Raw genomic sequence first — 27,582 nt, forward strand, 5'->3', positions numbered from 1 at the left:
CCAATCAGACAGATTATATTAAAAAGTAAGAGATCAGGTCGAGGACTCTTGCTGTGCCTAAAGAATTGGGTTGGTGACAGCCCAGTTCATCAAAAGCTCCACGGTATGAAGAGTATCATATTCATGGGGTCATGGCTCGGAAATAGAGCATCTACATGATCCTCCTTGATCTCAGATTGCAAATGCCTTAGCAGACCAGGTGCTCAGGAGCAGCAGCAGCAGCAGAAGGCCATTGCTTTCACATCCTGCATGCGAGCTCCCAAAGGCACCTGGTGGGCCACTGCGAGTAGCAGAATGCTGGACTAGATGGACTCTGGTCTGATCCAGCTGGCTTGTTCTTACGTTCTTATGTTCTTACTTTGCAGACAGAAGATACCATGGTCTGGGTAGTAGCTATAATTTGTTTTTTTTTTAAATCTGTCTTGCACATGCCCAGCAAGAGTTAAAACCAACAGAACTATGATTCCCAGAGAGGAGCCAAAAGACTATTTGCAAAGCGGGGAGAGAGAGGAGATGTAATTTTTTGGGTGTGCGAAGTCGTCCGCTCTCCTCTTTCTAAACCCCCGCCTGGGAGCAGCTGCCTTTAGAATGGTTCGGGTTTATGCTCGCAGAAAGCTTTGCTTCGGCAGCTTTCATGTGGAGGTGAGTTCAAAGAGTGGGTTGGGGGGTAGGGGGAGAGATCTAGACTAGAATTGCGTGGCAGCTAGAAATGGGGTCGCACGACACCCACAGACACAACCTTGTCGGGTTGGTGCATGATTCTACAGCGGGGAGGGGGGCGGGACGGGTGGTCTACTGAAGGATTAGACGAGAAATAAAGTAGATGCGTAAGAAGCACAGAAGGGCTCCCCCCCCCCCAAAAAAAACAAACCTTCAAGGGTTAAGAAGGGCTGTGCCTTTCTTCGAGGAAGTCCGATGCTTCCCAGGTCACTGAGAAGCAAAGCGAGGCTGAGGCTCAATTTTTTGCATTATTTTGCATCAGAGTGTTTCTTTGGCGTCCACCCTGGCAAGACCTCCCCTCCCTCCCGCTGTTGGGTTGGTCCAAACCGGCTACGGACACGGAGGGTCGTACCACTTCAGACTGCAGGAGGGAGGTTACGTTTTTGATTGTTTCCTTGACATTTTTTTAAAAAAGTCATTGCAAGTAGAAAGCTAAGCGCCGCGAGAGACTGGCTGGTTTTTTTGCGTAGCTGATCCACTGGTGTTCGTTTTGTTTTCTTCCGTTTCAACCTGCAGGGGGTTTTTCCTTCACAAGCATTGAACATGATATGCCTTGTTCTCGAGATATTTTATTATTCACACTGCTTTGCTCAAAACTTCCAGTTCTATACCCTTGTTTTTCTTGCTTTTTTCAATAAAGGCTGTTTGGTTAAGCGCAGGTCAAGTTTTAAGTGGGGCATCCACAACACTAACCTGGGCCTTTTCAGAGGATTGCATAAAATGCCATAAAAACATAAATAAATCGGGGATATCATTAGTTAAAAAAATGGGGGAATCGAAAAGGTTCATAGCCAACATCATAAGAAAATCAAATGAAAGGGGGAAAGGGCAAACTCAGACATTCCAGCCCAAAAGCTGAACATTTAATTGTCCACTCATCTCTTTCTACAGAGCTAACTTTTTTCAACCTGTTACCCAAAGACTCTTCATGGATGAACCAATTCTCCAGAGACCCTGATGGTAAGAAGAGGGGTTCAAGATGTCCCAGTAATCCTTTGGCGGCAATGTAACTACAGACAAAAAAAAGCATAAAATTTGTCCAGTGTTTTGTGGAAAAGGAGGCCTGAGCGGAAATCATGGCCTCCAAAGACTCTATTGAATTTGGCTCCCACTCCCCCATTCTGGTTCCATGCTTTCAGGGTGAGAATCCAGGTGTGAAAATGGAAAAAGCAGAGTCAGCAGGCCCCAAACTGGAGTTGGGAACTATCAGATCCTGTTTAAGAGGAACAGGACTGCAACATGTCAAAAATGAGCCAGAGGATGGAGTGTCATCACAACAGTGGGAAGCCCAATGGCAGGAGTTCCTCAGGACAGTTCAGTCCCCTCCATCTGGATGGCCGAACCCAGAGCCTGCCCCGTGGGACAATGCAAAGACTTCTCCAGATCCCACTGAGGGGGCCGTCAGTTCACAGGGACAGTGCCAAAACTTCAGGCAGTTCCAATATCCGGAAGCCATAGGTCCTCAGGAGGTTTACAGCCGGCTCCGAGAGCTTTGCCATCAGTGGCTGAAGCCAGAGAGACATTCCAAGGAGCAGATCCTAGACTTGGTGATTTTGGAGCAGTTCCTGGCTATCCTGCCTCAGGAGATGCAGAGTTTGGTGAAGGAACAGGGGTTTGAGAACTGCTGCCAGGCAGTGGCCCTGGTGGAGAACTTCCTCCTGAGACAAAAGAAAAGAGAGAACCCGAAAAAGGTGGTGAGAACATTTTGTCCTTTTGTAGTGGAGAGTCTAAACCTGACCCTGACCTAGAAGGCTAGCCTGATCTTTTCAGACCTCAGAAGCTAATGAGGGTTGGTCTCAGTTAGTACTTGGATGGGAAACTGCCAATGAAGTCTAGAGCTGCTGCACTGAGGACAATTCCGCGCAAGTCACTGAAAACATTTGCGAAACATTTTACATCTCATTTGTTCACACCCACTCCCTCAAAACACTTTCTCGCCACCATTTTGTGATTCCTCTATTTTATTTTGGCTTTGCTGTGGATTTGTAGCTTCAATGCTTCAACGCCTCAAGCTGCAATTCTCTGAGTTGTGTCTTTATATCTTCAACCTTCCCCTCCCAAAAAAATCTGACACAGGTGAGATGACAAAGAGAGTTCGGAAAATGGTATGGAGGAGGAAGTCCAGGGACTGCAGAGAGGCGTGAGAAATGTTTTAAAGACATATGTCCAGTAAGTGAAAATGTTTTGAAGACATTTTCACAAAAAGAATCACTACAATCCAGGATGAATATAAAATGTTTTGAGGCTGGAAATAAAATGTTTTGGGCTAAAAACCATGCGGAACTCGTCGGAGGAAACATTTATTTCCGCCCTGAAAATGTTTTATTTTGGTTGTGTGGAAAGGGCCATGGACAGGTCATGGCAAACCACTCTGCTCATCTCTTGCTTTGAAAACCCTACACAGTGGTTCTCAACCTTCTTAATGCCGCGACCCTTTAATACAGTTCCTCATGTTGTGGTGACCCCCAACCATAAAATTATTTGTGTCTCGGTTCCTAAGACCATCGGAAATATGTGTTTTCCGTTGGTCTTAGGTGACCCCTGTGAAAGGGTCATTCGACCCCCAAAGGGGTCGCGACCCACAGGTTGAGAACCACTGCCCACAGGGTCAACATAAGTGGGCTGCCACTTGATAGCACTGTCCACTAGCACTAGTCCAAACCTGACCACACAAAGCTGCCTTATCCTGAGTCAGAACTTTGGTCCACTTAGCTCAGTATTGTCTGCTTTGAATTTTATTTTACTTCATTTGTACCCTTCTTTCCCCCCAGTGGAAACCCAAATTGGCTTCCATCGTTCTCTCCTCTGTATTATCTTCTTAACAATCCTGTGAGATAGGTTAGGCTCAGAGTGTGTGACTGGTTCAAGGTCACTCACTGAGCTTCTGTGGCAGAGTGGGGACTCTGACATTGATCATCTGGTATTACTCTCCAGGGTTTCTGGGAGAAAAAAGGGTCTTTTCTAACACCTGCCATTTTAAACTGAAGGTATCAAGGATTGTAATAGGGAGCCCTTGCAATGTATTGCTCACCTGTGCAGCCAGACCCTTTCCATGGCAATGGGGCACAATGAATAGGACAAAAATTTGTTGTCACCCACTGTTTCATCATTACTTGACAATAGTCTGTGATTTCTCATTTTTCAGGAGCCTGCAAAGCTGTTCCAAGAGGTGGTTGTCAGTCTTCCAGTAGAAGAAGGGCCTTTGCTGGAGATCTCAGAGAGAGTTCCACCTGGAGAGGTCAAACAAGAGAGTGAGGCAGGAGCAGGTAAGGACTGGCTGTGCCCATAACTTATTTATTATGGATCTGGGTGGCTTGAGGGGGGTTGTGATGACTAGGTGCTTTCTCAGCGCTCTATCCTGCCATATCTTCCAGTAGCAATGACTGACTTAATTTTAGTTATAATGTGTTGCAACTCATCTGTGAGGCACTGTTAAGAAATCACGGTGCTGGATTACATGCTGCTATTGCAGAGGAACGTAGCGAGTTAGAGTAGGGCTCTGAAGTAATTTCAATTAATTTTCCTGCCATCTTTTCCTGGAGTGATTTATACCGACATCTTCCTTTTACAATTCGAAAAATAAATATACCTGTATTGTGTCTTCTTTAGAAGGACTGAGTGCTTAGTGGTTTGGTGAATAAAGCAAGGAATTTAACAAAGTATTGGTTATTTACAGTGATTGATCGCAGATGTCCTGTAAAACAGTTACAGTTGCCCTCACCCACAGTTTTACTGAACTGACAATTTGCGGCAGAGAGAGAAAGAGAGTGATTTCACTTGGGGCTTCTTCTTAAAGTCAGGAATCTCAGCTTGTTGAAATGGCGTTAGCTTGTCTCTGGATATTTCCCTCAAGAAGAAGAATGTTTTTATAGCTCAGTTTTCTCTACTCTGACATGACAAGTAGCTTACAATCACATTCCTTTCCTTTCCCTACAGTAGGCACCTTCAGTCCCCTGGAGATTAAAAAAAAACAAGCCAAGGTCGATGGTGCAAAATAGGTAAAATAATAATTTATTACTCAGATAAATTTCCCTACGCATTTCATCCAAGAGGCTTCTTTAGGAGAATCTGTTAGTCTTGCAGTGATGAAAGAGATTCCCCTGAAATAGCCTCTTGAGTAAAATGTGTATAGAAATGTATCTGAGCAACAAAATGTAATGTTATTATATTTTGCACCATCGGCCTTAGCCTTATTTTTTATTATTATTTCTGGCCTTGAAAAACCTTATGGGATTACCGTAAAATGGCTGCAACTTGATGGCATTTTCTACCATCACTTCCATGTGCAATTGAAACAATTCTTGGTATGACAATGAGATTTTTCTGATATATAAAAAAATCCCACACTGACAAACATAAATGGCTTGAAACCCTTGGAGAAAGTAATTAGAATCATAGAGTTGGAAGGAGCGATACAGGCCACCTAGTCCAAACCTGTTTGAAAATGGCCTGTAAGGGAGAACTCACCCCTCCACTAGTTCCTACGCTTACTGAAAAAAAAAATCCTAACATTTTCTACCTATAAATTAAACTCATTATTGCAAATTCTATCTCTGTTGCCAACAGGACTAGGTCTCTGCCTTCCTTCACGTGACAGCCTTTCAATCCGGTTCTGATTGGCTGCTTCCATTCAAGTAACATAGACTTTTTTCTCTTGATTCCAACAGGCAGTGAATGTCAGGGTGAGACCAAAAGGCAGCCACATGTGGTGTTATGGAAATGTGTCAAACAGCATGCATTGGAAGGAAATGATGGAGTAAATCTAGTCGAGGGAAAATGGAAGGAGGGCTATGTAACCAAGAAATGGAAGAATGAATCCATTTCTTATCAAGATGGTGATTTTCACGAAGTCACAGTACAGCCAAGAATGCACAACAGGAGACGAAGGAATAAATGTACTGTATGTGGGAAAATCTTCAGAGATGAAACTTACCTTCACAAGCATCAAAGAACCCACACAGGGGAGAAGCCATACAAGTGCTCAGATTGTGAGAAGAGCTTCCGGTGGAGCTCAGACCTCCATCGCCATCACAGAACCCACACGGAAGAAAAACCATATAAATGTTTGGACTGTGGGAAAAGTTTTCATCGGAGTTCAAACCTTCATAGACATCGGCAAACCCATACAGGAGAGAAATCGTACAAATGTGGCGACTGCAGAAAAAGTTTTCGTTGCAACTCTAGCCTGATTAGTCATAAGCGTACGCATACCGGAGAAAAACCATACAAGTGCTCTGACTGTGGGAAAAGCTTCCGCCTGAACTCAAACCTTATTAGCCATAAGCGAACACACACTGGAGAGAAGCCTTATGAATGCCCGGACTGTGAGAAATGCTTTCGTCGAAGCTCACATCTAAATACTCACAAGAGAATTCACACAGGACAGAAACCATATAAATGCTCAGATTGTTCCAAAAGCTTTTCTGATAAGTCCAACCTTCTTAGTCACCTGAGAATCCACACAGGACAGAAACCGTATAGCTGTTCAGACTGTACCAAATCCTTCTCCAATAAATCAAACCTCCTTAGCCATCAGAGAATTCACTCAGGGGAGAAGCCCTATGAATGCTTAGACTGTGGGAAAAGTTTCAGTGTCTGCCAGTATCTCACCAGACATCAGAGGAGACACACAACAGAGAAACTATATGAATGCTCAGACTGCAGGAAACGATTCAGTCAGAGCCAGTATTTAATTAGGCATCAAAAACACTCACATAGGAGGCAAAGCATGTAAATACTTGGGCAGAACAAAATATTCCATCAGAATGTGCACAACTAACCATTAAACTGTTTTTACCAAATGAGGATCATGTCAATTCTCGACCTTGGGGAGAGCGATAAAACTGGAGCACAAATACTAACATTCCATTTGCCTCTACCATAGAAGATGTGGGGGATATGATGCAGATAGGACACTGTCAGTGGCTCACGACAGCAGAACTGCTTCCTTTGGGACATGCATGTTGCTCCCTCCTACTGGCATTTGTGGGGCCGGGTAGAAATTTTCTGGAGAGTGGAAGATGATGGTCATTAGTTACCTGCTGCTGCCATTTCTTCCCCATTGCTTGAAAATGTGATGGGATTTTTTGCTCATTTGGTTTGGTTTTTATCACCCCGATTCGAAAATAGTTCATTTTAATGTGATTTTATCATTTTCTCTGCCATCGGGTGGATTCTGGGTGGATAAATAAGGAACATATATGACATCTGTATAACAGACCTCCTTGTCTGATTGGACACTGAGAAATCCACATGGGAGAGACAACATAGCTGGGTCTAAAGTTCTGGTTTCATTGCATGGTATGGGAGAAAGTGAGTAAAGCTAACTTTTTCCTCCCCCCCAGAATTCCAAAGCTTGGGGGGGGGGGTGTCACCCAGTAAAACTGATGACAAGGGCATAAGGCAGAAAGAGGCACTCTCTTAATAAACTGTGGAATTCTCTGCGCTTGTGTGTGGGTGTTAAGTGTCATCAAATTGCCCCTGGCTCATGGTGACCCTGTGAATCACTGATGCCCTCTAAAACGTCTTATCATCTTATCGTAAACAGTCTCACTCAAGTCTTGCAAATTGAGGGCTGTGACTTCCTTGATGGAGTCAATCCATCTCATGTTGAGTCTTCTTTTCCTGCTGCCTTTCGTTTTTCCTAGCATGATTTTCTACTCTTGTCTTCTCATAATGCCACCAAAGTACGATAGTCTCAGTTTAGTCATTTTAGATTCTAAGGACATTTCAGGCTTGATTTAATCTAGGGCCCACTATACTCTCTTCAAACAACACATTTCAAAGGAATCTGCCTTCTTCTTGTCAGCTTCCTTCATTGATCAGCTTTCACACCCATACATAGAAATAGGGAATATTATGGCATGAATTAACTTGATCTTGGTATCCTCTCACTTAGATGACTGTAAAAGGCAAATTCATGGACTTTGGGTCCAAAGATTCATTTGGCAATAAGCATTGATGCTTTTCCAAAAATTCAGTTAAATACATAACTGTCATGTAACAATTAATGGGAGACAGATGTGTTTGGCTCTATAAAAGCAAGAATTTTTTTAAAATTTAACTCCACTGGGGGGGGGGGGGCAGCCATTCTGAATCAAAGTAGTGGAACATGTAGGTTAATATTGCATTTCATACAATGGTTAAACAAATGTGAAAAAACTTGGAATTCACTGCCAGGGAATGTAATGGTGGCCACAGGCATAGACAGTTTTAGAAAGGGATTAGATTAAATTTGTCAACTGGAGGGGAATTAACATGGAAAGAGGCTGTACTTCTGGATTCCCCCCCCCCCACACAGCTATGGCAATACTACCCAACTGTGCACCCATTGACATCTTACCTTGTGCACCAATTAAAATTCAGCTCAAGTATCATGAATACAGAACCACTATGTTCTTCCTCTCCTTTAAGCTTTCTCAGAGATCTGTGTATCTCATCTGATGTTAGAAAAAAAATTGGCCTATTGTGGGACAATCTGTTTTCAATGGGAGGACTCTATTTTTAATATTTTCTCCCTGAACTGTAAGGATGCAACTGGCCACCAGTGTCATTTTAAACCTATACACCTGATCAGCATTTTACAGAGGATGCTGACAAGACAAGACCTTAACTTTGTGCCTTGAGAGATCCCTGCTCCCTTCCTCCCCCCACCTTTTTACATCCAGCCCAATGAAGAATTTTTGAGGAGTCCTAATAAGTAGTTCAATGGGGGCTCCTTTTGGATGTTGCTGGCAACCCATTGTTCAAAACAGAACTCAATAATTGGGCAAGAGGAAGATGTACCAGATTGATGCAGGGGAACCCCAATTGCAAATTATACCCATTATTCCTCTCCAGGATCACCAAGACTTTCCCATTTGGCTTAACAAACCCATCTCCAAATCAACCTTGTGGACTAACGCCCCCTCCCTCTCCCCAAAGAAATTGCTTTGCCTGTTACACAGACTCTGGTCGATTCCCCACCCACCATTAGATGCGCGCTCCTCATGGCAAATACCCCGGGGTCCTGCAGCACTCCCCACTACACCAGCAGCGACAACGCCGTCACCCCGATTCTGCCGCTCCTCCCACCCCTCAGCGCGCGTCATTTCGGATCCTGGTCGGAAGGACACCTTTTTGAAACCGCGCACCAAACACGGAGCAGGGGTGCCCTCCACTTTCACTTTTGAAGTGGGGAAAGGGCCTTTGGCTGTAAATCCCATAACCCTGGAAGGGAAGGAGGGAAGTGTCTGCATTTGTCTCTCACACCTCCTTCCTTCCCCATAGCCCAGATCTTGAATGCCAGTTTAGCCCCATTCCTGTAGCACTGCTGAAATGCACGTGTGGAAGGCAGCAGAGGGAGACCAGGTCTGCCACAATAGCAGTGGGGAAACTGGAAGACTAAGGGGAATAAGGGGAAATCTCTTCTCTGGCTTGGAAAGTAGCCTCAACTGGACAAAGCAAGGCTGTCATTCAGGGAGCCCAACAAGCTGCTTGTTAGGCCTCGAACCATGAAACAATAAATGGACTCTGTAGTGCTGATCAGCAGCATTTATGGATAGGCATCGAAGCACCCAGCTTGTCAATGCCAGTTCTGGCGAACTTGGCTTTTGCTACCCTCTTTATTCTGATGTTAGCCCCTCCCCTCCCATTTTCCCAATCAATGTGAGAAAGAGTTAGTTTGGAGCTAAGGCGCCCCAAGGTCAGCGATAGATAAGAGATAAAGCCACCTGGCATCCTGTCCCCACAGGACAGCGGAAACATCCTGTTTCCCATGAGACCAAAAGTGTCAGGGGTAAGCCTAGTTATCTACTTGGAGTGTGAAGCTAGAAAACAGAGATCAAGGAAAGAATGTCCCAGAATAGCAATGGTAACATGTAGCAGGCTGGTTACATATATCTTGTAGCAATTGGGCTAGGAATGCACCTCAATCAACTAGACACAATTCCTCTGACAGTGCTTGAGGGTGCCTTGATGTTCACCAATGGGTTTCCCACCCTGCTTGCCACTTCTCCAAGGCAAAGTGACAGTTCCTGGTTTTCCTCCTCTGGTGCTAGAGGTGCTTCAGAGGAGTCAAGGAAGGACTATCTTGGATGTAGGGCCGCCCGATTTCCCAAACGTCCGGAACTGTCCCCAGCTCCCCTGGAAGCTACTTTTGTGATCGGCCCGGCCTCCATTTTGTGATTGACACCAGCCCCACCGCAGCTGTTTTGTGGTAGTCACCGGACCACCACAATTCTCAACCTTTCAAAAGCACACACAGGCTCAACAAGGCTGAGGATCCTTGTCTTAAGTACTTCCCTCTGTGGACTAGGCATGTGTCGACTGAACCAGAGAGAGAGGGGTTCAAATCACGAAGCTGGCTTAGGCCAAAAGAGAGGTAGGCAACTCTAAGGCACATGTCCTGAAAAGCAACACACCTGTTCAATTCACTTGGCATGCCAGTTCTCTTTTGAGAGCCCAAAAGAAGGCATGTAGTTCATCAGCGGTCGGCTGAAAGGGAGAAAGATCATGAGGACTAGTCCCTTCCTGTAGAGAACGATGCCAGGCTGGAGTGGGGCAGGAACACGAACATTTGAGTGTAAACTCTCACACTGGTGACTCTGTGCCCTGTGGCCAACTCTCCTCACAAATGATAGGACCAGAGACTAACCCAGATTCAGATGCTAGATTCAGGTTACTAAACGTGATTATTAAATATAAAACCACTGATGTTTCACACTGACTTTCCTAAAGCAGTCTTATTTTAGTCACTTCTGTGCAAAACAACAACAATAAAAACAAAATACACATGCACAACCATATACAATGTACACAGCAAGTCTGACCAAGTATACACCTTGTGGCTGCACCTTGGTCTCCCCCTCATGACCAGATACAAACATACAAATACCATCACTGGTAGCCATGTTCTTTGTTTGGGGCTTGGGTAAAAGGCTGCTTATGGCAATCTAGACACAGCACAAACAAGATCCTATGTTTATTCAGAACTAATTTGTAGTTCCAGTCACCAAACCAAACCCTGTCACAAACACTCCTCCCACCAGGGCTTGTGTGATTGTAATCACACTCCTGAGGTTGCAGAAAATAAAAAAGTCTTGATAACAAAGAATCACATCAGGACTTTCCCCAGTATAAACAGAAACTGACTCTTTGAAGGTCAGTTCAGGAATGGCCGGAAACAGCCTATTAAAACACAGAAAACCGGAAGCCTATTTAAAAAGAAGGAGCAAGGGGAAACTGTAAAATAGAGAGTAGCTCTGAAGTAGCTTGTGTTAGTGCACAGTCAATACATATTAGCCGGCCTCACAACTGTTTAAAAAACTTGCCAAAAAAAGATTGGCAAAAAACACTGGAATGCAATTGTTTGGAAATAACACTACAAGGAGAATAAAACAGATCAAAGGAACTATGTCCAGTTACAGAATAAATGGCTAGTATGGAAATTTTCATCGAGTCGATATAACGTAGAAATAATTTGATAATCTCTGGATTCAAGTCTAGGAGCAGCTCAGAGACCAACAAAATTTTCAGGGTAGAAGCTTTCGACAGACAAAGCTCGCTTCATCAGATATGAGTTGGAATGGAGATGGTCAAGTCCCTATATCGCAACTAGAATTTGTTTAGGGGCAGAAAAACTAGCATCTGTAGTGAGATATGAATTCTACATCCGTATTCAGCCCTGGAGGTGGGGGTGCATTGTTCTGAATAAGAACATAGGGTTCATATCTCAACACAGATGCTAATTTTCTGCCCCAAAGTATTTCTCCTCTAATTTCTCCTCTGCGTTTATTTGCTTATTTGTCACATTTTTATCCTGCCCAATCTAATTGGGCATCTAATCTAGTTGATTGCATTTCGTGATGTACCTCTGCATCCTGAGTTCCCTTTTTTTTTGCAACATACCTTCCATCTTCTGAAAGGGACATAAAGACTCAGAGAATCCAACTCATAAAGAATCGACTCATATCGGATGAAGGGAGCATTGATTCTCGGAAACTTATATCCTGGAAACCTTGTTGGTCTTTAAGGCGCTACTGAACTCGGATCAAGCTGTCCTACTGTAGCCACTATGGCTACCCTCTGAAACTCAGCAATCTGCTTTGTCATTGGGTTCATATATCCGGCAGGCTGCACAGAGCTCCCAGTGAGCTGTCCCAAGGGTTAGGCAGTGTGTTCACAGCAGAGGCAGTTCCTCTCCCATTTTATTTTCCTCAATTTTCCCATGCTTGGGGCTAACTGCACCCAAAAAGGTCCTCCTACGTTTTGTAAAGCTCAATCTGCCACTGAGGAGTCGTCATCCCCGTGGGTTCTTTTGTGGGCCACCAGGGTTGAGTAGTAAGCAAAGCTCTTCCCGCAGGTCACGCATATGTACAGGTTCTCTCTTGTCTGGACTTTCACGGCCGTGTGGATCTTCTCGTGGCTTTCAAACTGAGCGCGCTGGCTGAAGGTCCTCCCACAGTATATGCATTCGTATAGCTTCTCTCCTGTGTGCATCTTCTGATGTGCACGGATGGATCTTGCGTCGTAGTTTTTGCCACAAGCACAGCACTGGTAGATCTTCCAGTCTGTAACCGTTTCTTTACACGGCGTAAGGACGGATTTCCAGCGGAAGGTTTTCCCATAGCCTGTCCAGACCTCTTCTCTTTCCCCCGCCACCATTTGTCCAGAAGTCCCTTTGCTCTCTTCCTCTCCACCCAACACTGCCCCCTGTGGTTCCCCCTCTCCTGACTTTCCCGGTTTCTCTTCCACCTTTACTGCTGCTGTCTTGTCATTTGCAGAGGAGAGAGAATCTGAAAAGAAATAAATTCCCGTGAGAAGAGAAGGAGAATCACATGCTTAATCCCAGGAATGATTATGAAGAAGAAGAATGTTTGAACCCAGTGGCACCTTTAAGACCAGCAAAGTGTTATTCTTGCTATCCAGAGAAGTGTGCATACACACGAAAGCTTATGCCAAGAATAAAATTTTGTTGGTTTTAAAGGTGCCACTGGACCCAAACTTTCTTCTGCTGCTCCCAACCAACACAGCTACTCACCAAATCCTTGAATTCCGCCAACGCGCACAAACTAAAGCGGAAAGATTTCTCCACTTTGAAAGGAATTGGCTATATTCACTGTCATCGCCCACCCTACCCCACCCCGCACTTCTCTGCAGAACAGCTAGGTGCCCCCACCCTTCAAATCCCTTCTTTTCTGCAAATCCCCTTTAGCTTCACTATCTGGCCTTATCCCCAGCTGAATCAGAGTAGGCAGGGAAGGAGCGGCACACAAGGGAAGGAGTTCCAGGACAACACAGGGGACAGGGCAGAGCCATTCTGTGCTGCCATTCTCTCCCTGATTCCACTGTCTCTTGTTAAGGGATGGCTCTACTCAATATGTGCTGAGAGGCACAGGGCCCAGCAGGAGGCCCCCACGCAAGTTGTGGCAGGGCCCAGCCTGAGCAATTTGTGTAGCATTTACTGCTCAGCAAGGTGCACAGTGGCTACCACCGGTTCCAGAAAGTCTGCTGTCCAATGGGGGCCAGGATAGAGGACGGGTCACAATTGGTTTGCCCCAATTACTGAACAGCCACGGTGTCAGTCACTGAGCAAAGGGACAAGACAGTTTCAGCTTAGACCCAGAATGCTGTGCAACAGCTGTTTGTTGTTGCCTCGTTCCCAAACCTGGCCCACCAAGCTGGTGGGCAGTTCAAGAGATAGCGCAAAGCCTCACTGGAAGAGCCGGGATGAGGCACACCTGAGTCAAGTTGCTGTCAGGCTGAGTCCTGCCCGGCCACTGATCAGCTGTCCAGGCACACGGGACCCTTTAAATCACTGGCTGCAGCTTCCTATAGCCAGTACCAGGGAGTGATGGGCCATAAAGAGGCACTGGAGCGATTCTGGCAGCAGCCTGCCCTCACTGCCCAGGCCTCAAAAGGAGCCAGGGAGGAAGGCAATGTTGGATTTCCTGATGGCCAGAAGCAGAGCAGGATAGAGAAAAAGATGCCCTAAAACCGTGGTGGTGAACCTTTGGCACTCCATGCTGGCAGGGGCTGATGGGAATTGTAGTCCATAACATCCAGAGTGCTGAAGGTTCGCCACCACTGCCCTAAAAAGATCTAAATAAAATCAGCTCTAGAGAGGAGGAGGAACAGGGTGAAAAGCAACCCTTCTCTCTTCTGAGGCCCTGCTCACGGGGATCATGGACCTATGCCCGGCCTGACAAGGAAGAGGACATCGCTGCCCACCCCCCGCCTGCATCAAAGAGGGCAATGTGGGAACTCATGGTTTGCTCTGAAAACCTGCTATAATTAATTCTCTGCTAGTACCTTATTTAAAATTTAATCAATATTTCCCATTTTCTCCCTACCTGGATGACAGGTTGTTCCTGGTTCTCCCTTCAGAAGTCCAACTGATGCAGACCCACTTGGAAAGGCAACATTCCACTGGGCATGTCCTTCTGCCTTCGCAGGAGCATCCACGAGAGAGTCTTCCTGGCTCATATTCTCCTCTTTGATCTGCCTTACGGACCCATCACCTTTTGGGGTAGAAAATGCAGGAGGACAAATACCTCTGCTAGTCCCAGAAGGATTTGTCTCTTACAAGGAAGTAGGGAACAGAATGGGCTCAACCTTTCTCCTGCTGAGCCAATTTTGAGAGATGTGCGTGGGTGTCTGTGTTTTTGGCAGAGAGGCTTATTCAAAACTGTGACCTCCCCCCAGCCCAACAAGGAGGTGGGAACTGCAGCCTTCCCTTGCGCTTGACCCCACCCACTGCAAAATGGGGGCTCACATTTTGCTCTGAAAGTTATAATTGATTCTCTGTGAGTACACCATTTGCCTGACCTGGATGGGCAACACTAGCCCGATGATGGCGTAGCACCAAGGGGGCGGGGTGGGGTGCGATGCACTGAGCATGCGCAGGTGTGGAGGCGTGGTGGGGGCATTCCAGGGCAGGGCAGGGGTGGGCATGGCAGGGTCACAGGACGCAGGCATGCCCCAGGTACAGTTCCCCCTGTCAGGACGGGCCCTGACCGTTGTGTCCGGAGGAGAAGGACCCACCCTCCATTCAGAGGGCTATCGGCCCTGGGCTGGGTGCCAGCTCATCTGCGCTCTCCCTCCCTTCCTTAGCATCAGACTGGTATCCAGGAAGGGCCACAGCCCTCCTAGCTGTAATGGTTCCTGACTTTTGTGTCAACGTTTTCTAACTGAATCACTGTATTGTTTCCTTTGTTTCTATGTTGCAGCTGCAGCACCTTGGCCCGGCGGGGGCGGGTCCAAGGCTGTGGGGTTTTTAAGATCTATTTCTTGCCTTGTGTCCTCAGAAATCGTCCATCTTTCGTTATGCCTTGATCACCAATAAAGTCTATAGTTCTAAATCTACAGATTGCTTTATTCTGCGACTGAGGTCTTACACCCTCTTGCCCCGCCCCGGCCCGATCTCATTAGATCTCAGAACCTGAGCAGCAGCATCCCTAGTCCTCCAAGGAAGTTCAGACCAGTTCTTGCCTTGAAAACCATACAGGTTCATACTAAAGGAGATGTGACCTGGTAGCACTTTCCACCTGTGGTGTAGTGGTTAACAGTGCTGGACTAGGATCTGAGTTTCCCAGGTTCAAATCCCCCCACTGCCATGGAAGCTCACTTGGTGACCTTGGGCCAGCAATGAATTTTCAACCTAACCAACCTCGCAGGGTTGTTGTGAGGGTAAAATGGGGGAGAGAAGACTGTTGTAAGCCACTTTGGGGCCCCATCTGTGGGAGAAAGACAGGGTCTAAATGAGGCAAAAAATTAAAGGATTTTGATGATAACCATTGTTTTCCATACTCTACTCACTTGGTTTGCAGGTTGTTCCTCGTTCTTCTTTTGGAAGTTTGACTAGTGCAGACTTGTTTGGAGAGGAGATGCTCCTTTGGGCTCTTCCTTCTGAAGCCAGAGGCGCTTCCACGAGAGAGTCTTCGTCACTTAGATTCTCCTCTTTGATCTTCCTCACGGTTCCACCACCTTTTGGGGTAGAAAATTCAAGAGGAAATAAATATCTGTGCTACACCCAGAGGGATTTAAAAAAAAAATAGGGCCAGAAGTAGGGCCAGAATGGGTTAGCTCTTTGGATGCAACGATTGATCATTTCTTCTGTTCTTGTGCAATTTAGTCTGATCTGAGATAGATTTTTCCAGATCCTCATCTTAATAAGTTTTTTTTCTCCCCAAATTATCATTTAATGCATTTGTTAGCCAATTTGAATTTTAACACACGTTTGCAAATATGTCACTACTGATATTAAATGTCATTTGTTTTTAATAAATAATGAGCAGCAATAAATTTTGTTCTATTGCTGTCTTTTTCTGGACAAAGCCTTCCGGCTTTAAGAGTTAGAAGGAATTGTCTTTTAAAAGAAAGCAGGGCGAGAATGGGCTAGATCATTCTTTCTGAGTCTGCAGGCACCTTTGGAATTCAGACACAGGGTGGTGGGCAGAATGACATGAGAGGTGGAACCATGAGAGGTGGAACCACACACACACATATACTGGAAAGGCAAGCGCACAGGACTGGAGGGCTAATTTTACAAAATACCCTAGGAAAGAGGAGTGTGTGAGAGAGAAAAACCTACCCAATGATGGCACCTGCTGGCAAAATAACATTATTTGAACTGCACAGTCAATCAGATCTCCTGTGACCAATCAGGGCAGGAGTCTCACTTGGCCTCACCCACTGCTTAAAAACTGTAGGCACCACAGTACTCACAGGCACCGTACTGGATCCCTTGGGCTAAACCTTTCTTCTGTTGGGCCAGTGTGAGACAATAATGTAAATCTGGCCAATAATACAAAGCAAAACCGTGCTGAGGTATACTCTGTCTCACAAAAAGATGTTAGTAAGGCCAGCTGACGTGCAGAGGTCAAGAAAATTTAAAGCTTTTTGCATTTGAATGTAGTCCCAAATGAATATCAAAATCATCCTTCATTTTACAATCGAAACAAGAATTTGATGAGAAATGGGAACTATATTTCTTAGTTGAGGCTGAATCAACCATGTACAAATAATAATAGTAAGAACACTAATTAGTTAATGATTAAGATACAAGAAATTAATTGTTATGATCTTTTAGAACCAATGGTTAGAATGTAGTGAACTTTAAAACTATGCAATATTCTCTCTAATGATATCAGTTTTGTAACCTTGAGATCCAATGTGTTAAGAGTTAATACTCATACAGTTCTTGGGTAGCTGTATTACTTTTCCTTTCCTTTTCCTTTCTTTTTTCTGTTCTACACTTTTTTGCTTGTCAATTACAATGAGAAAATTAATAAAAATATCATTAAAATTATCATTCATTTTTACACATTGCCTTTGTCAAAAAACATTACTTTGTGGATTACTGAAGCATAAGCATAAGCATTTTATTGTCATTGTGCACGCACAACGAAATTTACAGCAGCATTCCTCGATGCACACAATTCCAGACTCATACCCCATCCTCACTTTCCCCTTCCTCCACCCATCCCTACACAGCCCCAAACACATCAACATGAAGCCGCGGAGTTCAGCATAGCCACAGCTCTAGAGTAGAAGCTGTCTCTAAGCCTCTCTGTCCTAGTTTTGATAGACCTGTATCGTCTGCCGGATGGTAACAGTTCAAAAAGAGAGTGTGCTGGATGAGACGGGTCTCTCAGAATATTTTGGGCTTTCTTTAGGCTTCGGGAATTAAAGAGTTCTTCCAAGGAGGGGAGAAGGCAGCCGATAATCCTCTGTGCAGTAGTCATCACCCTTTGGAGCGCCTTCCTATCTGCCACCGTACTGAACACAGTGCTTTGAAACAAGTGTGTTTCAAACTTTCAAACAGATAGTGGGGAGCAGGGCTAGGTAGGCACCAGGACCCAGGCAGAGCATTCAACAACAAAGGTCCAGCATGTTGAGTTCTGCAGCCGAGGAATATACAATCCTACTAACATCTTTTTCTGAGACACACTAGAGAAGTAATTAATAAATTCCCATGGTAAGTAGCATGTTTAGTCCAATTAGAAACGACCAACTAAAGAATGTTTATGCTACTTTGGTAAATTGTAATGCCCTGTTTAGAGCAAAGTAAAGATCGTGTGTACAGTTGTTCAATTATAAGAACTCAAAGCACACAGAACTTCCAGCTTTTTTTTAAAGAACAACTACATAAAAATGAAACTGAGCACAGATGAGTCTAAACACAACTGGATGGTAACGTTAAATAACCAGCTCTTGTCAAAGATATAATGCAGTTCCATATAGAATGGTAACACATGTTCTTTACTTTGCTCTGAACAGAACATTAACATTTACCTAAGTAGCATCAAAAATCCTTCGTTGACGGTTTCTAATTGGACAATACGTACTACTTACCATGGGCCAGTTTGAGAGGCTTTGTTTGCATAGGGACTGTGCTGCTATGCACGGCATTGTCATACACATATTCAGCATGACTTCTCTCCCTGGCCATGACAAGAGGGTAGAAGCAACAGCCTGCCCTCACAATGGTGATACAGGGGCTCACAGTTGATGATGGAAATGGTTATGATTGATTCCCTGTAAGTACCATATGTACACAAGTATAAGCCGACCCGAATATAAGCCGAGGCACCTAATTTTACCACAAAAAACTGGGAAAACTTATTGACTCGAGTATAAGCCTAGGGTGGGAAATGCAGCAGCTACTGGTAAATTTCAAAAATAAAAATAGATACCAATAAAATTACATCAATTGAGGCATTAGTAGGTTAAATGTTTTTGAATATTTATTTCAAAGAAAAACAGTAAACTAGCTCTGTAAGTGGAAAAGAGGGTCAACAAAAACAATAACTGTAAAAGTACAAAAACCTTAGCTCAATCAGCAACCAAGCTAAAACACAAGAGTTAAAATCCTTCAAAGCTGGATTCCTCCTCCTCATCTGTATGTTCAAACAGAGCTTCAGCTGTAGCTGGTGTGAGGTTATCAGCATAGTGGCTATTGTCACCGATTGTCATCCACACTGAGTTCGCAGTCATCACCATCACTGCTGTCGTTCTCATGCAAAGCGCTGTCTTCACTGCCGTCCATATCATTACTAATGCCACATTTCTTGAAGGCGCGTTGCACCATGTCCTCTGGAATCTCTTCCATGCATCCGCGGACCCCACTTTAGCTATCAATTCGTATGTCGGGCTTCATCAGATTTCCAACTTTTGTCAGTCGAGGGCTTGACCAGATGACATCCATTCATGCCACATCTTTTGCACCAATGCAGTCTTTGAGAAAGATTTATTTAAACACACACTCTAGGGGCTGTAATACAGTATGTAAGCCCGATCTGGAATAACGGCGAAAGTAACTTGAGAGAAGACTTTGCCATTTTTTTAATCGTCATCCAGATGTGTGGGCTCTTGAAGACATATCCCAAAACTAGCAATGATGGTTTTTTCTTTAAAGGCTGCCGTTCCTGGTCGTCCGTTCCAAATTTCTTCCAGCCATTTTTTTTTTTTGTTCCGTCCTTCATCCATCCAGCCTTTAATATGTGCTTTCAAAGCACTGTGATTCGTGGTGGGAATTTGACCTTTTCAGGCAAGGTCTTTCTTTTAAAAATAATGACAGGCCGCAGCTTAGTTCCATTAGCCAAACATGACAGAACGACTGTGAAATGGTTTTTTTCATTTCCTGTGGTTTTGAGTAAAATAGTTTTGTCTCCCAAACTTGCCACAGTTCTGTTGCTTGGAAGATCAAAGGTCATAGGTGTTTCATCCATATTCCCAATATCTCCCAGGTCATAGTTATGGATCCTTCTTTGTTTAATGATGAATGAATGGAATGACATCACTTTTTCATCAAGGTCTTTTGGCAACTTCTGTGAAATCTTTGTTCTTTGCCGCAAACATAAGGCAAACCTATTCATAAAGCGGGTACACCATCCTGCTGACGCCACAAAATGTTCAATGCCTGGTGCTTTAAATTTTTCATCTTTAGCTATTTGAAGAGCATGTAAGCGAATTTCCCTGCGTGTTATGCAGTAACCATTTTGACGACACCCCATAACCCATTTATGCAATTCAGTCTCTAGAGCTTCATATGAAGTTGTTAAACCACGTCGAGCTTTTTTTGCCTTTGGAATCTTTTCCAAGTCAGCTTTCATTTTCCGCCACTCCCTCACTTGTTTTTCGTCAACACAAAATTCCCTACTTGCAATACTGTTACTGCTTTCTTCTGCTCTTGACACAACCTTAAGTTTGAAACCAGCTTCGTATGACCTGCGTTTTTGTTTTGGTCCAGGATTAGAAGTATTGGGATCCATTTCTAACAGGATAAAAAAAAAGACTTTGAAAAAGAATGCCGTACCATAGCGATTGAATTCTCAAATTATACCGTAAGCCCTACTCCAAAAATAAGCCCTAGTTATAGTTCTTAAGAGAGGTCAATTTACAGTAAAAATGGTGGTGTCCAGGCAACTATACATATAAACAAGTAAAATCAATTGGCAATAGAATGCAGCAAGACAGATAGACTTCACCACGGAAAACAGATACCCCTCAAAAGAATCTGGGTCAAGATAGGGGTTAATAAGAAAATAAAGAAAAATAAAGAAAATAAAGAAATAAAGAAAAATAAAATATAGCAGACTGAGTACTGTAAATAAACGTACTGTATATCCAAGACCAGACATATACCGGTACTTGTATTCAGCAATGCTTGGGTGGAGCAAGAGGGCGTGACCAAACACGGGTAAGACTGTAAAAGCTACGTCATTGGTAACAGCCCTGGAGAAGAGTGGGAGAATAAGAGAGGCCGCACCCAACATTCATCTGACAAGGATGCGGTGCGCCCCAGCTACCAGCACATGGAAGCAGGCAGGTTCTTGCCCAGTACAGCATGGACAACACAGAGGCTGCCGGCGTGCAGGAGAAAAGAAGAGCGGTGATATCAGCAGTTATCGGACCACCCACAGAGGCTGCAGGCACCCGCAGATGAGTGGGAGAGACCAGAGAACACCCGCATTGCACCGGAGAACAGGTGAGTGGGACCCTCACTCGAGTATAAGACGAGGGGGGCTTTTTCAGCATAAAAAAGTGATGAAAAAGTCGGCTTATACACGAGTATATACGATACATAAAAATGAAATTGAGCACAGGTGAGTCTAAACACAACTGGATGGTAATGTTAAATAACCAGCTCTTGTCAGAGATATAATGCAGTTTCATATAAAATGGTAACACAAATAAAGCACTGCTTTTCTAACATTACAGTTACATAACAATGAAACTAACTTGTAAAAACTGGAAGAGTTGCACATTTTGAATGCTGTTTGAACCTCATTTCCTCACAATTCTCCCCATTTACTATATATACTCGCGTATAAGTTGACTTTTTCCAGCACTTTGTTTTGCTGAAAAAGCACCCCACTTACCAGGGTCGCCACAGGAGCGTGGGATGCTCACGGCCCGGCCGAGCTGGCCCCTGCCACGGGGAAGGGCGGTGGAGGCGGTGCCGGGCTGCTGCATTTCCCACCCTCAACTTATACGTGAGTCGATAAGTTTTCCCTTTGTTTTGTGGTAAAATCAGGTGCCTCGACTTGTACACGAGTATATACAGTACTCTTACTTTGAAAGGCTTAGAAGTCTGCTCCCTATGTTATATCTGAATTGTCTTGAGACCTTTTTTTTTTAAAAAAAAAAACCAGTTGCTTTTGAATTCAGCAGCACTTCGCGTTTCTATCTGTGTTACCATTTATATGGAACTGCATTATATCTTTGACGAGAGCTGGTTATTTACGTTGCGATTGAGCTGTGTTTAAACTCCTACATAGTCAGTTTCACTTTTATGCAGTCGTTCTTTTAAAAAGCCAGAGGTGCTGGATGCATTTTGAGTTCTTGAAATTGAACAACTGTATACAGTGGTACCTTGGAAATCGGCGCCTTCGGAAATCGCCAATTTCGGTTTTCAACGGTCGCCGCCAGCCGTTAGAACGTCTCAGATTTCGCCGGGAGTCTCAGATTTCGCCGACGTAAATTACACAATTTTCTATGTTGTTTGCGCATGTGCAAACGTCGCACATGCGCAAACAGCGCAGTTTTGGAAATCAGTGATTTCGGATTTCGCCGATAATTGCCAGAAGGATTATCGACGAAATCCGAGGTTCCACTGTACATGTTTTGTTGAAGGCTTTCACGGCTGGATTCAACTGGTTGTGGTGTGTGTTCCAGGCTGTGTGGCGGTGGTCTGGTAGATCTTGTTCCTAACGTTTCGCCTGCATCTGTGGCTGGCATCTTCAGAGGTGTATCATGGAGAGAAGTCTGTCACTCAAAAATGTGACTTCTCTCCCTGGCCATGGCAAGAGGGTAGATGCAACAGCCTGCTCTAACAATGGTGACACAGGGACTCACAGTTGATGATGGAAATGGTTATGATTGATTCCCTGTAAGTACATCATTTGCCCTGACCTGAGTGGCTCAGACTAGCCTGATCTTGTCAGTCTGGAAGCTAAGCAGGCTTGGCTATGGTCGGAACTTGGATGGGAGACCACCAAGGAAGTCTAGGGCTGCTAAGAGGCAGGCAATGACTCGCCTTGATAACCTACGGGCTTGCAATAAGCCAACAACACTTTTCACCTCCATCAAGTATATTACTCAGATTCTACCTACTTGGATCACAGATGGTTCCTGGTTCTTCTTTTAAAAGTCTGAGTAACACAGACTTGCTTGGAGAAGAAATGCTCCCCGGGGCGCTTCCTCCAGCAGTGCCAGGCACATCCGTGAGAGTGTCTTCCTTGCTTAAATTCTCCTCTTTAACCTCACTCACGATCCTGCTGCCTTCTGGGGAAGGCAAAAAGAAAACCCAAGGAGAGAAAAAAAAAAGATATACATCCCAGAAGGATTCCACTTGAAAACAGAAAGTAGGCCAGAAATGTGCTCAAAGGTCTCCTTGCTATGCCCGTCTCAGAATATTTTTACATAGGGGTGCATTTAAAAAGTTCCCCTTCCACCGGCAGCCTGTAATTGTGCTGTTCACTCCACCCCATTCCCTCCAAGGGTGCAAGCACACATGCCCACAAAACAGTGGCCTTACCTGGCACGGAGGGATCACTGTCATCCTCCTGCTTGATATCTCCGGACAGCGACCTCTGGCAGGAGTCCAACGGTGGGTCCTCTACCTTAGGGAAACGTGCCTCCACTTTCTGGAGTGGCCCCGTTGCCTGCAGAAAACAGTGAAGGTTCCTCATTGAGGGCAGAACAAAACAAACACAAATTATATTTGGTGCATGCAGAGCAAGAATGAGGGCTGTCGTGCCTGGGGGACGCTGGCAGGGGAAAGGAGGGGCATGTTTGAGCCTTCACCCCCACCCCCAATTCTGGTTGTCTCCATCCCACAAAGGATATGGCAGAGCTGAGAAAAATGCAAATGGTGGCAACTGAACTAACATTGGAGCACCTACTTGCCAGAACTGAGTCTGGGGCTTTCCAGGCAGGGTTCGGGGCTGCCGTACCTTTGATTATCTGACACAGCCAGGACCAGAGCCTTCTGCATACAAAACAGGGGCTACATCACAGAAGCACAGTAGTTCCCCACGGTTGTGGGAGGGGGAGCTGCAGGGAAGAAAGGACCGGCAGCAGGCAGAAAGTGATTCAATTAGTGCACTTTCTTGACGGGTCGCAGCTCGCCTTCCTTCCCTGGACAGAATGGGACAGAATCTGCCTGCTCCTTCCCACCACTAGCCTCCGGATGGTCTCACCTTTTGCTCCTGGAGGAGCAGAAAACCCTCTGCAAGGGCCACCGCCCGGGGACAGCTATCTGGGTGCTGCTGCTTCACCCAATTCCGCATTTCTTGGGGCAGGATAGCCAGAAACTGCTCCAGGATCACCTGCTCCAGAATCTGCTCCTTGGTGCGTTTCTCAGGCTGCAGCCACTGGCGGCAAAGTGTCCACAATCTGTAAGAGGTCAGCCTGGGTCCGACGGCCTCATAGTAGATGAATTCCCGAAATTTTTGGCGCTCAGTGTCCCAGCTGACTGCCTCCTCACCCAGGATCACTTCCTCGTGTCCTACCTCACCTGGGAACTCGTCCTTCACTGTCTTGTCCGTGGCCAGGGTGGCATCTTGAGGGTCCTTGATGGAGCCAAATTGGAGCTGGGGGACCTCACTTCCTCGAAGCTGTTGAGTGACATCAAGGGGGGACTCAGAACAGCCTGCATGTGCCTGCTGTCCAGGCAGTTCCAGATGTCCCTCTTCTGAGCTGGGGGTCTCCATGACCTTCAGTAATGGCTGCCATTGCCCTTCACAGCCATGCCACAGCTGTTCACTTGGCTCCTGTTTCACATGTTCCAGGGATATTCCCTTCTCAGATTCCCTCACAGCCCCTGCTTGGGCACCAAGACAGTCTGGGTCTGCTTTGAACCTCTTCCCACCCTGCTCTCGTTTACAATCCAAGCGGACGCGCCGTGCAGGTGCATTATCATGCCCTGTCTCCATTTTCCTTGTATCGCCTGGCACTATGGCTCACACTCCCAAAGCCGTTGCCTGCTTCGCTGTGATTCAGCCAAGGTTGACCACTAGCTGGTGTTCTTTCCTAGCAAAAGAATCTTCCCCCTGTATGAGAGACCATCAGAAAACAGGAGGGTTAGTGGGCCAGATATGGTCGAAGCATCCAAGGAGGAAGAGAATACCACTGACATTTCTGTAGAGTTGACTGCCACAAGACTGACTCTACTGTAACTTGCTCTGGCCCTCAAACTCCCTGAAACTTCCTTCAAATACCCGAACACCAAAAGATTGATCTCACCCATTACTTCTCTTTCTTTGCAGAATAGTAAGTAAAGAAATAAGGAAAGAAGATATGAATTAACTAAGATTTGGGTTCATACAATTAATATTATTTATCAACTGTATTTTATTTTTAAGTATTCAAAGTGCTTCACACACAGCAGTGCAAGTCAGCTAGATTCGAGTCCATTAGCATTAAGAGACCAACAAGATTTTGGGGGTTTGAGCTTTTGAGAGCTCCTTTTGTCAAATACTTTGTCAAGTATCTGATGAAGGGAGCTTTGATTCTGAAAATTTCATACCCCCCAAATCTTGTTGGTCTCTAAGGCGCTACTGAACTCAAATCTAGCTGTTCAACTACACACCATCATGGCTACTCTGTGAGGATATTAGTACAGTGAGGTTTAGAGAGGGCAGTTTCCCTAAAGCCATGAACTTCACAGTGTTGGTGATATTTAAGCCAGGGACTTCCTGATTCATAAGCTCAGCCTCTGAACCTCTCAGGGCTGATTCATGCATTATGAGCGCTGCAGAGTTAAATACATTTTCCAAGTCCCTTTGATTACAGTGGAATAAATTTCACTTTCACAGTGATATTTCTAAGTGTTGAATTGTGGCTGGTTCACATCTTGTCTCCCAGATGGATACATCATAGATATTGCTTAACAACCCCCTCCGGGGGGGGGCACAAATCTGCCACTGGAGGGGGTATGGGGCTGTGCCAGCAGATTTGCCCCCATAGAGGGGCAGATTCACCAGCGGGCAACTGCTGTGGCCCTGCATGGTAGTGAAACACAGCACAAAGCGCCACGCCACCATTCCTGTGCCCCCACTGGCAGCAGGGGCAGTCAGAAGGCATGACTGGGGAAGGAGCCGACACTAGCCAGCTTCCACCTGGCTGTTGCCTCAACAACACCCAGGGCTTTGGATTTGTGCCACCAAAGCCCAGGGCTTTGGATTTGTGCCACCTTTTCGGTGGTGTAAGTTTATTAAGCCCAATGGAGGCTTTCTGGCGGCAGGGAAGTTTTTTTGTGCCACCAAAAAGCTCTATTGAGAACAACGGAGAGGAGTGTCTCTGTGGTGCTGCATCTGGGGTTGAATGGGGCTGTAAGTCTTGGTTATACACCTCAAGATTTCTTTTAATTCAAAAGAAAAAGGAATTCCATTTGTTTCATGCAGTCACACTGCCATCCTCAAATATTTATATTCTTAAAAAACCATACCATGTTTCAGTAGCAAAGCTATGTATTCATTGTTGAAAGAGAGGCCAGGAAAAAAACACAAACATAAAATAATTGGAAAAACTGCAATAAATGAACAAGGAAAAAAATTAGCAAGGCTTTGGGGAATAAAATACGAAGAAGCTTATGGAAAAGAATTAGGTCCCCTCAAGTCCAGTTGATGAATTATTCCAGGAAGCTCATAGACAGGATGATGGATGATGGAAGAAACATTAACTTATCTGAGATAAGCAGATGACATCATATTACCAGCAGAAAAATTTGAAATGACTACTTGGCTCCATTATCAATCTAAAGGGAAATTGCAACCAAGAAATCAGAAGGAGACTGAAATTGGGAAGGGCAGCCATGAAGAACCAGGAAAGATCCCTAAGTGTAAGGAAGCATCACTGAAATTCCACACGTACAGTAATGTAGATGTGTAACAGGAACTAAAGGACTTCTTATTGTATCTCCATGCAACCCTTTATAGTTAATCAACTCATATATAAAAAGCAACTGAGAATCTGTCTGTTCTACTCTAATACACACACACACACACACACACATATTTAACAGTGTCAAACTCTAGCTCTCCAAATATTCACGGACTACAATTCCCATCAGCCCCTGTCAGCATAACCAGTTGGCATTGATGTGTTTTAAATCGATCTGTATTAAAACGAACCGCTACAGGAAGGCATCTCTATATGGAATAGGATGGTAGAAGCAAAATAAAGTTATTATTGTAGGTACCATCTACTTTTGTCATACTGTTTGCACCCGGAGCTGGCAACTCGACTAATAAATAAAACTGGCAAGAAAGGGAAGGAGCCACAAACGAGGGGATAATCTTGCATTCGTACCTGTTTCGTGCAACTAGACTCAACTGGAGAAAATATAGGGGGCAAAAAGGATTGCACTAAAAGCCTCAGCCCCCCCCCCCCTTTTTTGACGCTATCTAGGTATGTTATAAGTATCCTGCTAGGTCAAGTCCGACTAGATCGGCATCTTATTCCCAGTTCCTACTGAGTAGCTGCCTCTCAAAAGCACAGTGCGAAGGCAACCGGCAGATCTGGCATTTAAGCTCCACTGCGTCTGAACATGGAGGTTCCATTGCTGGTTAACTTCAGGGAACAAACCCGCGTCTACAGTCACAGCGCGTAACGTGTGGACGAGCACCCCCACCCGCACAGCACTTCTAGGGGTCCGTGGCGTTTCCTGCCCCACACCCCTCTTCCTCCCCACTCACCCACGGGCTCCACCCGGCCTTGCTCGAAGGAAATCAAAAAGTCACTTTCTTAATTAGAGGAGGGGCAGGATGTGACAGCTCTTTGGCGTTCCCGTCTCAGCGCAGCCGCTCTAGGCAGCTACAAGGAGGGACTCGCGCAGCTTAACCCTTGTAGCACCAGCATGCGTGCCTAGAGAAGACCAGGGGGCGAGGTGGCTTCAGTGGCTTTCAACAGGCTGTCAGTCCGGGGAAAACTCGGGGGAGGGGTTAATCCATAACAGACAAAGTTGCCATGGAGAATTCCTGGAGGCTTTGGGGGTGGAGCCTGAGGAGGGCGTGGTTTGGGGAGGGGAGGAGCCTCAGCATGGCCCTAAAGGTGACCATAAAGTCCACCTTCCCCAGCAGTCATTTTCAGGGGGAACCTCTGCAGTCTGGATATCAGTCTTATTCTGGAAGATCTCCAGTCCCGACCTGGAGGCTCACAACCATAAGAGAGAGGAGACGGTCCCCTTTTGGGGAATCTCTCTGCAGGGTGGACCTCAGATCACACATCAAGGACAGCCCTTCGTATTTTTCCTTTTGGAGGAGGCCTTGTTAAAATTCACCTTGAGTCCCGGTGAGAAAGGTGAACTATAAATTAAGTAGATAAATAAAAAGGTGCACTATAAATAAAGTAAATAAATAAAATGGTCTCCCTGTA

General features: G+C 45.3%; 2 protein-coding genes across 3 annotated transcripts in view; one reads left to right on the forward strand and one right to left on the reverse strand.

Annotated features, from left to right (window-relative positions):
• The first annotated feature begins 504 nt into the window (after nucleotides 1-504).
• Nucleotides 505-27,582, forward strand: part of LOC125429878 — a 42,733-nt gene continuing 15,655 nt past the window's right edge. The window contains 10 exon segments of the mRNA XM_048491420.1: nucleotides 505-642; nucleotides 1,612-2,414; nucleotides 3,866-3,986; nucleotides 5,388-6,450; nucleotides 14,154-14,227; nucleotides 20,435-20,689; nucleotides 22,705-22,813; nucleotides 23,570-23,878; nucleotides 24,474-24,477; nucleotides 25,271-25,411. Coding sequence (XP_048347377.1) covers nucleotides 1,797-2,414; nucleotides 3,866-3,986; nucleotides 5,388-6,450; nucleotides 14,154-14,227; nucleotides 20,435-20,689; nucleotides 22,705-22,813; nucleotides 23,570-23,878; nucleotides 24,474-24,477; nucleotides 25,271-25,411 — 2,694 coding nt within the window. The 5' untranslated portion in view covers nucleotides 505-642; nucleotides 1,612-1,796.
• On the reverse strand, nucleotides 10,428-26,997 carry LOC125428666 (zinc finger protein 24-like). Of its 2 annotated transcripts, none has more exons than XM_048489159.1 (7): nucleotides 26,904-26,997; nucleotides 23,406-24,257; nucleotides 22,742-22,868; nucleotides 22,318-22,488; nucleotides 15,517-15,684; nucleotides 14,052-14,219; nucleotides 10,428-12,494 (listed from the first exon to the last, which is right to left on the reverse strand). In XM_048489159.1, the coding sequence occupies exons 2-7, from the start codon at nucleotides 24,138-24,140 to the stop codon at nucleotides 11,977-11,979; spliced, it is 1,887 nt and encodes a 628-aa protein (XP_048345116.1). In that variant the 5' UTR covers nucleotides 24,141-24,257; nucleotides 26,904-26,997; the 3' UTR covers nucleotides 10,428-11,976. The 2 variants fall into 2 exon arrangements, with proteins under 2 accessions (XP_048345116.1, XP_048345117.1); XM_048489160.1 differs by lacking the exon at nucleotides 26,904-26,997 and adding an exon at nucleotides 26,518-26,537.

This window comes from Sphaerodactylus townsendi, linkage group LG03, assembly GCF_021028975.2.
Source record: "Sphaerodactylus townsendi isolate TG3544 linkage group LG03, MPM_Stown_v2.3, whole genome shotgun sequence".
In the NCBI taxonomy this organism is placed as follows: domain Eukaryota; kingdom Metazoa; phylum Chordata; class Lepidosauria; order Squamata; family Sphaerodactylidae; genus Sphaerodactylus; species Sphaerodactylus townsendi.